The sequence below is a fragment of the Bradysia coprophila genome, unplaced genomic scaffold (assembly GCF_014529535.1).
Source record: "Bradysia coprophila strain Holo2 unplaced genomic scaffold, BU_Bcop_v1 contig_94, whole genome shotgun sequence".
NCBI lineage: Eukaryota > Metazoa > Arthropoda > Insecta > Diptera > Sciaridae > Bradysia > Bradysia coprophila.
The window spans coordinates 3,120,354-3,133,550 of NW_023504022.1; the positions used below are offsets into that span (position 1 = coordinate 3,120,354).

The 13,197-nt window shown below is 37.8% G+C and overlaps 1 protein-coding gene across 2 annotated transcripts in view; it reads left to right on the forward strand.

Annotated features, from left to right (window-relative positions):
- LOC119084935 (ras-related protein RSR1) overlaps window positions 1–13,197 on the forward strand; it is a 147,108-nt gene that overhangs the window by 105,701 nt on the left and 28,210 nt on the right. For both annotated transcript variants that reach the window (XM_037195074.1, XM_037195075.1), the window contains 5 exons: window positions 6,619–6,720; window positions 6,820–6,908; window positions 7,061–7,121; window positions 7,890–8,006; window positions 8,073–8,167. In XM_037195074.1, the coding sequence (XP_037050969.1) occupies window positions 6,619–6,720; window positions 6,820–6,908; window positions 7,061–7,121; window positions 7,890–8,006; window positions 8,073–8,167 (464 nt within the window). The remainder of the gene's footprint in view (window positions 1–6,618; window positions 6,721–6,819; window positions 6,909–7,060; window positions 7,122–7,889; window positions 8,007–8,072; window positions 8,168–13,197) is intronic.

Sequence of the window (13,197 nt, forward strand, 5' to 3'; positions counted from 1 at the left end):
CAGTGACAGCTACTTTCCGGTTAGTTCTGAATTCTTCCCGTTGATAGATATTTCCCAGTGAGAACTTCCCGCTGAGAGATATCTCCCAGTGTGAGTTCTTCCATGTGATAGCTGTTTCCGATTTCCCAGTGACAACTATTTCCCGGTTAGTTCTGAATTCTTCCTGCTTATAGATATTTACCGGTGAGTACTTCCCGCTGACAGACATTTCCCGGTGAGGTCTAATTTTTACAGTAAAAAAAAGAAAATCGCCTTCGGTGAAGGCTAAATTTTCCGAAATCCAATTCTTCGCCCCGACGACTTCCCGGTATCTAGGATACCAGGATACCGCATTATTTCCATGCACGTCCTGAGGAAAAGAGTTTCCAGCGATACTATCGTCTAAAAAACGATATTTTAGTACAAAAAAGGGATTATCGTATACAGAACGATATTATCGTTTCTTGAGCGATAATATCGTTCCTGACGATGTTGACTGTGCATGACTTGTTTTTCTTCTCGTAGAAAATTTTCCTATCTCATTTTCTGATGGACAAAAATTGGTTTTACTATTCTGTCATCGTTTTCCCGAGAAAATGATGTTACAGTTTCTACGACTCTTTCGCAATACTTCATAAAAAATGTTATTTGTTTCTACCGAAACAACGACAAACCAATGACTTCTTGTGTGCTCGTTGATGTAGCATTATAGCGCATTCATATAAATATCCTGTCTGTACGTATATCATTTTCACATTTTCAGTTAGAAGAGTTTTAAATGATAAAAAAGTCATAAATTGCAAATATGGCTGGGTGCCAAGAAAATTGGATATTTTAATGAGAACTTGTCAAGAAAGACAATTCATATTATTGTTGGGCTGAGTCTAACGAGCTGTATATTATATGAACGCTACTTTTGTCATCAAAATATTATAAATGACGAAAACTATACAACAATTTCCATTTGTCTGACACAAAGTACATTGGACAAGCAAAAATGGAAACAGTTTTTTTTTGTCTGTTACTTCGTCCCATTCTTTAAATTTAATTATTTATTGTAGGAACATGATTTGAACGTTTCTTTTCTTCTTGATTTTCACTTCCCATTTTTATGAATGAAAACGTTTACGAAAATAACTTGGGCGGCTTTATGAGCGGCATAGAGGATATTTGTCATAGATTATTTACGTTAAACCGAACAGAAAAACCACTCCACGCTTCTTCTTTTTTTTTCTGTCGTCTCTACGGTTTCATTACGAAATATTCAAATGGGTTTGCGTCTGACTCACTGATAAACGTTTCGTCACAGTCGGAGCGGTAATGATGCGAAAATTTTATTCAAATTTCTTTTCAGTTAACAATTTTTCGGTGTACGAAAAAAAAATCAGAAACTTAATATTCCATTTAAAAATAGACCGTGCATTCAGTCGTGGAAAGCAGATCTCTATTCATAAAATGAGTCGCGTGTTTTGTATTATCCAATTTTTTTCAATTATTATGAAATGCAACATTTTCATTGCGGGACAATAACGCTTTTAGATTACGCGTATTCGAACAAGCCATGAAAATAATTAATAACATGCGTTTGATAACCGTACTTTTTATGTTTCAAGCACTACGTTCCACGCCCTCCGCATACAAAATCCATTTCATTTCTCGGGACAAAAAGGAAGAGTCTTGTTTGCGTGTGTTTCTTGACATCGGCTTCGCCTCGGATCAACAAACTACAAAAAACTCTACATCTTTTTACTCCTTGTTCTGTAAAAGACTATTTCGTATGTGCGTGAGCGATGTGATTAACCTTATTTTCTCCACTCAAAAGGCCATGAGAAAATGTTGTCGCTTCGTCCGCTGACAGTTTGTGGACGAAATTTTTTTTTAGTCTCTAAACTCCCGGGAATGAAGTCATTACTTAATTGACGTGAGCGTAAAACTCATTTCCCGGGGACCTAGGGCAAGGTTCTGAAAGAACAGGATAAGACACATCTGAGTTGATCACAAAGGCGGTGACACACAAATTTTGACAAATAGATGCTATTTATTGAACATACTCAATACAGATTGCTTGAAATGTCAACCTGATAAAAGCTATTTTTAGCCCCGTACGAAGTACTGGGGGCTTATAAGATTAATATGCCGTTTGTAACACGTCGAATTGGAAGCAGACAGTAAGGGCAAAGCATTTGGTTATGTTAATAGATGACGAGTCCGCAATAAAAAAAATGTCCGTCCGTCCGTCCGTCTGTGACCCCTCTAGCTTGAGTAAATCACAACCTTTTTTGAAAATTCTTTTTTTCCCCGATTGGTATCGACAAAAGTAAGGTCAAGTTCGAAAATGGGCATGGTAGGGTCGGCCCTTCCAGAGCTAGGGCCTTATAGGTGTTTTTCAGTCTTTCGACGATATCTACCGAAATACGCACGCAATAGCTGCTTGTGATATATCAAATGAAAGGTATTGACGAGTAGAACAAAGTTGCTGAACATTGTTTTTGGGTAAGATCCAACGTGGGCTTGTTGGGAGAGCTCAAAGGTCGTTACTCGGCCCTAAGTGTTTTTTCCACATAAATCGAGTAAATCTCATCCGATTTTGCCAGATTTAGTTTTTTATGGAAGGTAATTGAATACCGAAAAGAACGTGGCGAAAAAAGTTTCAAATTTGGGCCCTTGGACTAAGGCCGCTACTCGGCCCTAAGTGTTTTTTGCACATAAATCGAGTAAATCTCATCCGATTTTGCTAGTTTTTGTTTCATTTGAGAGATAATTGAATGTCGAATAGAATGATGGCAAAAAAAGTTTCAAATTTGGGCCCTTGGACTAAGGCCGCTACTCGGCCCTAAGTGTTTTTTGCACATAAATCGAGTAAATCTCATCCAATTTTCCTAGTTTTTGTTTCATTTGAGAGATAATTGAATGTCGAATAGAATGATGGCAAAAAAAGTTTCAAATTTGGGCCCTTGGACTAAGGCCGCTACTCGGCTCTAAGTGTTTTTTGCACATAAATCGAGCAAATCTCATCCGATTTTGCTAGTTTTTGTTTCATTTGAGAGATAATTGAATGCCGAATAGAATGATGGCAAAAAAAGTTTCAAATTTGGTCCCTTGGACTGAGGCCGCTACTCGGCTCTAAGTGTTTTTTGCACATAAATCGAGTAAATCTCATCCGATTTTGCTAGTTTTTGTTTCATTTGAGAGGTAATTGAATCCCAATGGAAAGTTGGCAAAAAATTTTGGGTTTCTAAAATAATGTCGTAAATTGTTGGTTTCATTTGAGAGGTACTTCGTACGGGCTTTCGTAATTGCGTTATGCGCAATTTTAAAAATGAACACTTTCAGTAAATTGGACCGTGCCCAACTTGACTTGCATTTTGGTAACAGACGCATTAGAGGGTTGTAGACGTATTAGGGTTCCGGGCGTATTACGGCTACGGACGTATTATGGTTACGGACGAAATAGGATTACGGGTCGTACGGGGCTAAGTCGCAGCAAACGCTCCGACTGTTCTGATGCCTTGTTTTTCTTCAAGTTGACATTTCAAACAATCTGTAATGAGTATGTTCAATAAATAGCATCTATTTGTCAAAATTTGTGTGTCAGCCGCCCTCGTGGGTGTCTTAACCTGTTCTTTCAGAACCTTGACCTAGGGAACCATTAGGACCATTAGAGTAAGATGATTCATTTGATACTCTTGTTACTGAGCATACGGTATTTTTTACGTTGCGATTTGGCAACGGACCAAATGCAACACTGGAACTCACCCACAGCGCGAGGCTATTAATACTAAAGCGAGTCAAAAAGCAAACAAACAGAGCAAACAGCTCTTCCCTTACCCAGCTTGATCACGTGAAGTGAAAAACAGTGAAGCAGAGACGCTGTTTCGACCTCGTGATTCAGTGGCGGTCAGCGACTAGCGTGATCTAGCCATCATCAGTTGTTTCCACTGATCCCTTCCCATTAGGACCATTATAGTAAGATGATTTACGCAATTGTTTAGAACGTTGTATTTTGTCTTGTGTGGTTGCATCCCTCGCCTTCATCTAGAGCTGCAAACGCTACGTCTGGCAGAGGCGCCTCTAGGAAATTTCGCGCCGTGGACCATTCAGCTCTCTAGCGCCCCTATTTCTTTACCAGCATAATTTGGGAATTTTTTTTTTTGTGATAAAAATTGTCTATTTCCTTTATCCTCGATCATATTCCAGCGCCCTATTTTCCCAGCGCCCTGGACCATGGTCCAATTGGTCTCTATGAAGAAGCGCCTCTGACGTCTGGTCAAATAAAAAAAATCCAAACAAGGACGTAATCTACTATTCTCCTCTCTTGTTTTGACAGGGTAGAAAATATGCATTTTCTATCCCGAACTGTCACCTTTGTTTTTGTTGTCGAAAATTATTTTACATGCTTGTGTTTTCCCTAGTGTCGAAAGTGGCTTATAACACACCTAGGGAAACCAGGAAATTTGGTTTAGGTTTCAAAAGCATGTAAAATCCATTCCAAAACTCGGTATAAACGTTAAAAAGTCTCGTTTTCGTGTGTTTCACGCTAAAACTCTACTTTTCAATTTTGTATCCATAGTCATGTAAATAACTAATTAATCACATGTCACGAAGAATAACTGATTGAAACATGAAAATTTCTGTTATCGACGCATGTAAAATGTTTTATGTGACCTCAGTCTCGCCACGTACCTCCTAAAATCATTTTCCATAATTCTGTTGTATTGTACCCAGAGTCAAGGATTCCAAAAATCACAATGATTATCGAGTCTATAATTAATGTCTTCATTTCCACATCATTAAAATACCTTCAATTCCAACCGGTGAATTTTTGTAATTATTTCAGATAATCAATTCCTATAATATGCAACATTGTACGCATCGAGCACAATTGTCTCGTAGCACACACCTGTACAAATACAAATTTTCGAATATCTAAGCCATGAGTTTCACATTTTAAAATTAAATTAAGTTCAAGACAGAAAACAACCTTTTCATAATTCTGTTGTCAGGTTGTTGAGTACATAATACGAATGTTCGTCTTTAAAAATATCACAATTTTCATTAGCTATTTAAAAATCCATTTATTCACAAGATTCTCTTCATCGATTCCGACATAAATTCCCCATTAATTTTCTCACTGAAATTATGCCAATTAGACACACATAACAAAAAACGCCATGCCCAATTAATGATCCATTTTCACCTCCCAACTCTTTATTCCACGATAGATGTGAATTAATGTAGTATAAATACGGTAAAAACAAGGAAAAACTTTAACGTATTTGTATTACGATTTTCAAACAGAAATTTTCCCAAACGCTCTATAATGCTTCCATAAATACGATTTTCCTTTATATTACCGTAGCATTAGTCATTAAAAATTTCCCATCGTATATTTACCGCAGTAACTTTCATCATAATACAACGAATTTATGAAGTGAAAAGAAAAACCGTACAAATTCACTGCCTACCGTTTAGACGATCGGAGAGACCCGTCTGCATGGCGTATTAGATTTGATTGAAACGATGAGTCGAAGGCTAAACATATGTGTATTTGGACTGAGGTTCGTTGGTATACTGTTAATTGAGCGTCAGCGGGTGGCACGGCATTTCTACGATTTTTTGAACGATAATATCGCTCTTTGGACGACAATATCGTTTTCTTTCAGACAATAATATCGTTCCTTGGACGATAATATAGTTTAAAAAGAAACGATAATTTTGTTCGAAGATTTTTCCAATGCAAGTCTAGAACAGGTATGGTCGATCGGCGAATTCGTCTTAAACGCACTCACATTTTATGTCCGGGCGGACAATAGACCATACCTGTTTTACACTTTCATTGGATTTTTCAGCCACGACCTCGCCCAGTACAAAATAGTTACTTGTTCAAGGACGGAAGAAAAGTTGGAAATTGCATTTCTAGGGTGTTGTTTATGGCCAGACCGTAGCGAGGTTTTCCTCAACAAAGGCTTCCGAAGTTTCAGCGGAGGGGAGAAAATGACTTTTTTCTCGCCTGCGTTGTGAAAATATAGTTTTTTGAACGATATAACCGTTCTAAAAACTCTAAAATCGTCATGTGTGTCGTTTTTTCAACGATAATATCGTTCCTGACGATATTGACCCACATTTAACTGTAGAGTAAATTTCGTTCAACTCTTGATTCAACTACGGAAACAATACCAACGAAAGGACAAATTTCTGAGATCGATACCATTTCTATTGGCTGGGGGTGCACAGAAAAGTCGTGTTGTATGTACATGTACAATGTACACGTTATACATAGGTTGGCGAATGTACAATAACCATGAAGTAATGTGCTCCGTTTTATCCATTCCAGCCAAAGAGAACATTGTTATGTTATTGGTAAATTCTAATGAAACACGCGATTTCTGTGTTAAGTTATAATTTCGTTACACGAAAGCATTTAATGTGCATAGCCGTGTGCGATTTTAAAATTATATTTTACAAACGAAACACAAAACAAATTAATTTTGTTTGGAAGGCAGGGGGGGCACTAATCACTAATCATGGTACTGTGTTATTAAACGGGTGTGAGAATTAATAGTAAATTGCTTAATTAAATGGAAAAGCGGAGAATCGGAAATTAATTTTTATTTTTTCTCCGTTTGCCTCTCTATTCAGATATGGTTCGCCGCATCATTGCAGATCGCAATCCGTCAAAACGCCGGGAAGTCGGGCATCGGGTCGACCGAATCAGTTATGTCTTCCACAGCAGAGATCCAGGTGAGAATTGCGTTTAGGGTGCTAAAAGAACACGGAGTCTGGATGGAGTTCAGAGAGTTGTGACTCCTCTTCTTTAATAAATGTTCTCGTTTTTTATAGAGTCGCATCTATGCCGAATACTGGTGTGGAAGAAGAGTATTACAGATTAAGACATTTTTCCATAACCGGAAAAGGAGTAGTGAATCGAGGTATGTCATTTTATCAAAGTTGACGTCTTACATTTTTCGTACGTGTTTGACCATTCATTTTCCTATTTTCTGATAGTAATTGCCATAGAGTTATGCTCTCGAGTGTATCTCTATGGTAATTGCTATGCTATAACTTTGACCCTATTTCACAGGCGATTCATTAAAGAGCAAAAGAAGTCGATCCAACAATAGTGTTGCCAGTTCCAATTCCAGGTAAGCTTCAAGTTTAAATTTTATAATTCGCATTGAAGAAACCGGAGAAGTTATAAGTTGTCACGCCTGTGGTGACAAGTGTAGCACATTTGAGAGAGAATGGACCTAAGTTTGTGTGCAATTCTCTTGCATTCTCTCCCATAAGTGGCTGCTGCCATTCGCATGTTCATTTTAACTCGACATACAGGCGTACCAACCTACCACTTCTCTGAATATAACGTTTTTTTTGTGGAGAAATGATATCGTTTCTGCGAGGTACAACACGCATATGAATTATAGCGCAGAAATGACATCATTTCTACCTTGTAGAGTTGAGACATGAGCTGCCGTTATTAGGTCTGTTATTTTTTTTTGCTGAGGAAGCTCACTTGAATCCACTTTATCTCGGATGCATTTCCGTTTTCTATCATACGATTTACGTATGTTAAAACTAAAGTAGGAACTCTTGGTATCATGTGAAACACTCTCAACGTTTCTAAAATCCAAACCAAAAACTTTGCCAGCATGAATGTCTCTGGCATCACATTTCAACAACTTTGAGCATATGATTCGTGCATGTGGTACATTTGATATTCCACTTCACACCTTTGCTGCGCTGTACGATATATTCGTTTCATTATGTTCGAATTCACACTTCAATTGGACAAATGAAATTAATTTCGTCTTCTGCACAGAGCGTCCCAATTCATTTTGTTAATTTAACGCTGAAAACAAATCTGCCAGTTGAAATTTCACTCAATACCGAATCCGTATTTTCCGTTTTTACAGTACCGAGCATTTAACTGCAACGAATATTTTAAATTCGGCAAGAACATCAGCTACGTGCAGCCTTGCATCGAGCAGAGAAAGTAGTACATCCAATCCACCGGGCAATGGACCGTACAAGTAAAACCGAATACATTGTAGAGAAAACGTTAAATGGAGTCTAATGGATATTGCTTTTACATTTAGAGTTTTGATGTTGGGTGAGGCTGCCGTTGGAAAGAGTTCTATCGTGTCACAGTTTATGACTTCGGAATATCTGCATGCATATGATACAAGCATAGGTGAGTACTGAGGATGATTTTTTGTGTGCATTTTCTATTGATAAAAATTGGCGGCTAAGTGTATTTGTCGGAGAGGAGTTGACGAGCACCGAAATTTACTCAAATTCTTTTTCAAAACTTATCCAAACATTTAGATACTGCTCTTTGAACTCTACGATTTTCCCTCTTTTTTTAAAAATATGCTGCGTTTTCCATTTTAATCAGGTATTCACCACAGGCTAAACGCAAAATTGGACCTGTGCTTTCGGCCTGACGTTAGTTTTAGTGTAATCTCATCCGTCAACCTGATGTTTACATTGTGCTTGCAAAATATTTGACAGCTGGCTCATAGATCTCTTCGTTTGGTGAAACTGATGACGGAAACGTGAGGAATGGTGGGGAAAAGTGTGCAAACTAATCGAAACCAACTTCACAATTTCACATAGTAATGAATAAGTGAGTGCGTCCAATTCTTTGAAATGAATGCAAATGAACTAAATACGGGGAATTCCCTTAGAAGCAAAGTTGGTTGTCATTAGTTTGCACACAAAACCGAACCGTCGATCGTCACGCCAGCGGTCATTATAGTGATCTATACATTTTGTGTCATATTTTGCAGAGGTCGATTTTGCATGCATTTTTCACGAACTCTATACTCATCTTAAGACCACGGCTACAAAGATTACTCTTGATTTACGTTGCAATGTAAAGTTAACGAAAACTTCGTTTTGTTTTCGGCTCTTTTCGCATTGTCCTGTAATGTCATATTTGCATTTGCCAATTTTCCTTGATTGATTCGTCGTTAGAGAACAGTAACAGAGTGGAAAGGCAGGAAAAAATCGAACAGAAAACAAAGTTATTTTCCAACAAAAAAATAGTATTTTGTGTATCTGTTTTGGACGATTGTTTTTAGGCAATTTCGCTTGTTGTAGCCCGAACGAAGTGAGGGCTACATGCGAAAGTGCCTAAAATCAATCGTCCAAAACAGATACTCAAAAAATTTTTCATGTAAGGGGTCGAAAACCTGAGAAAAATATCGAAACTCCCTCATTTTCGGCCCCGACACATGAAAAAAATCATTCTTTTATTGCGACAAAAAGACGGCTCTCAATAATGGCACAGCCGGTAAAAAGTCGATCTTTTCAAAATTTGTATTACAAAATAAGTAAGCAAAAAACCGTTATCAACATTTTTCGTTTGTCTCATTTTTTCAGTACCTTCGGTCCAAATGGTCCCGAGGCGTCGGGCCTCTACAATGAGTTACCCTTTTCTGTCTGCATATTTTTTAACGTTGATCACCTCGCTCTCCATCATAAACCGGAACACGCCTGCCAGCTTTTGCAGGAGGAACGCGTGATGGGGAATTAATGCGCCGGTGCATTCGCTGTGTACGTAATTCCCATCGCTCGTCTGACAATTCCTTTAACCTTATCGGTCGTTGGTCTGCCACGACAATATATAAATGTCGGGTAGACACTGGAACAGATCATTTGATGTCCGGCAACCTTGCAATCTCGTACGCAACGGCATCCTGCTGTTTGTCCAATAAATTTGGGTTTGCTTATGCCATAATTGGCCTGATAGCTGCTGTCGCTAGCACAGCTCACGATATTCATTTTTGTGGTGAAGCCAACCGTCGATATCGTCTGCGTTCCATTCTTTTCGTATGGCACTACAACGATCTGTGCCACGTCCTTTGCATCACCATTATACCGCACAAATTGCACTTCATCTCCGACGGCTTCTAGCAAGCGACTATGTTTTCGGCCAAACGTTGATCCGAAGTCCTCATCGTCTGTCTCGTTGAACGAATCATAATAGTAGTCCCGATCGTACTCTCCAATGTAGAACGACTCCGCATCTCTTTCTTCATCCAGTGCACACCATTGCTGAACCGCCTCTCGTCCCATTCATTCTCGCCGTCATCACTCGAATCGCGAGGGTCTCCATGTCCATCTGGCAGACCAGATGTACTTCATCAAAGTGTGTGCCAACAAAACAGTGTGTTGTTCAGCTAATTTTGCGACCTGGTCAAAATTATCCGTCCAATTTAAAGTTTCAAGCTTCCTAAACTAATTGAAAGCAGCCAAATCAGTTTACTAATTAATTTACAAAAATCATCTTAAAAAGATACAATTGAAATCTTGATCAACATTCTATCTATCTGGTATATCTCTCCAAATATCTGGTTAATAAAGAAAATTTAACAGCAAATGCAAGTTTGACATTACAGCAGTTAGTCGTTGCCACTTTCTACAACTTTTTCGTTGTATGTACAACGGTTACACAACGAACACGTTTAAACTAAATAAAACTTATTCGTCAAATAGCCGGTGTGCTGTGCAACTAATTCGTCAACTACCAATTTTTAACGAATTAGTTGTGCAACGTTCAAATGGCGCAACTAATTCTGTAAAAGATTTTCGCAACTTTGGTAACTGGGCAAAAAAAATAATTGTAAAACCGTTATTACACCGTTGTAGCAACGTTGCGGGAACTACTGATTATTTTCGACTGTCGTACAACTTTTTACACCCGCTTAAATGATGGTCTTTGGAGACCAAAACGAAGACCAATTTTCCACTTATGAGAAACAGCAGACCTTTCAACAAAAAATTTATTTTTGAATTGCATTTTTCATTCGCGTCAGCCTGCATTTTATACTATGTGTGACGGTGGAAGGGGCAAAAGTATGCAAATGTAACAATCTCCATCTGCGATCCGATGAGGCACAAGAAAGGTGTGGATCTACTAAGTCCTGCAGAAACTATAAGAAACCGAAGAACCACCGGAATACACTCCAACCTGAATTTGAATTTTTTTGCCACGTCATTATGATGCAAAACGAGCTTCCTGAAACTTCTATCAAAGGATAGAAAATGTAGAAAACATGAGGGGAGCGGAAGTCTAAGAAAGTGACTTTAAAACTTGACGGGAAACGATTCATGTTTATGAAGATGAAAATTTACATTTCCACTTCCTGTATGTGAACTGCTTTCAAACAACATATAAATTGAACTTACTGAAAACAATAACAACGTAACGTCCTCCGTTAACTCATCTTGATGAAATATAGAAGAAGAAAGTCTGAGCAAAAAAAATGGAAATGAAAATGAAATATTTTCGCCATTTCACTTATCTTTTCAAAACAATTTTTTTTCCTGCTGCCTCCATACATACACCATACGCATACACGCTACTTACGTTTTGAAATATTTCTCCATACATTTGCCTAAATTGAATTACATTACAAATAACACGCAACGATCCCCATAACACCTACAGTATATTTAGAATATTATATGAACCTGAAGACGAACAAGTCGTCAACCATCACATAGCAATTTCGTTCCAAATAGAGTTAACATCTCACATGGGTGGTTTTAACTGATGTGGTAAACATGCTTTATAGAGACAATTTTCTTATTTTTCCTCTTTTTTTTCGTTCGTTTTTTTTTGCTTTTCCTCTTCTTCGTATTATTCAAATGCACGTACGGCTGTTTAGGATCGGAATGAATTTCGACTTCTTTTGTAGGATGAAAAGGGTTCAAGTGCGATTATTTACCATAAACTGACGACAATGATGTTCGATGAATGTTGTTCATGCTCGATGTCCGACGAATGGCGAGGATAATACATTTGTATTAGATGATCCAGGAAATGTAGATTAATAATGTGTCGGTTGGGCATATTGTTACAAATAGCTTTTGCTCCGACCTGTAGCAATGGTCTTTTTGAAAATCGAACTCGAAGCATCTTGCTCGATGACTCGTAGAACAATAGATTCATCTCACTTTCATTGGTATCGAAGTTTGTCTTTATTTCGTTTGGCTGTTATGTTTACCCTCGAGAAATTTTCCGTCAATTTTTCGCTACCCCCCTTCCAATCTCAACGCTGGAGAACACTTTAACATAAGTTTAAAAAACCTAACTTTTTTATTTGAACATAAAATATCATCAAACGCGATAAATAAAGGCAGAGTCGGAGAAAAACAAGCGGAAAAAAAAATGTTGGAACAGAGGAATGATGTTCCTTTTTGAGCAATAAAATAAGAAATAATTTACACCAACAACATCATAATATTGACGAGAGACTGCGGATATGATGTTGCTTTTAAAAAACGAAGAGAAACAAAACGATGGATAAAGGGAATGTTTTCCTTTAACAAAATTCGATGACAAAACACCCGTGACGCAAATCCCATTAAAAGAAAAATTCAATAAAATGACCAAACCATTCTGCAGTGGCATAGCTGTAGTACGTCGACAATATGCAGTGCATTGTACATTCATGCTTATTATACACACTTCGTAACTAATCGAATACATGTTTCACACCAGGTGTTGGAACATCCCCTTCTGCTAATCTGGTCTGACACTGAGATGTTCAGCAAATGAATTCACGCGATAACTGCGCTTTGGAATTTGACTTTAACCTGTTACAGACGGCTGTCATCTGTTATCGACAACGACAGCAATAATAATCGATGAACTCTGACTAATCAGGTCTTATATAGCAAAAAAACAAATGAAGTAAAAGATTTCTAAAATCAATCTATGATAATAATTGATCAAATGAAGTAATAGATCAGATAGTAAAACAGCTAATATGCTTGCCGTCTGTGACAGGTTAAGTGAACGAGTGACCGAAAAATGAACGAAATAATAAATTTCAACGCTTCCTTATATTGTGAGAATGGGACGATTTAACGTTGCGTTAAAAAATCCTTTTCACGTTTTCACTTTTTGAATGAATATTGCTCTTATGACGTGAATTTCCGCCGGTATATCTATTGAGTCTCATCTATATATTTGACAGCAGGGATGTTTATTTGTCTTTCACATAAAAATTAAAGCCAGGCTCAGATGCGGGCAAAGTACAGACTAACAGAGAAAGTAGTGTGGATCTGGATCGCTCAGTTTTTTAGATTTCTCTGTGATGCAGGGCCTATTTCTGGGATATTAATTTGTATAAATATGCTAAAGTTTGCTGTGTAGTGTCATCTAGTGTCAGTTGAGAATACTATATTTCGCACTATTTGGAGTCCGTT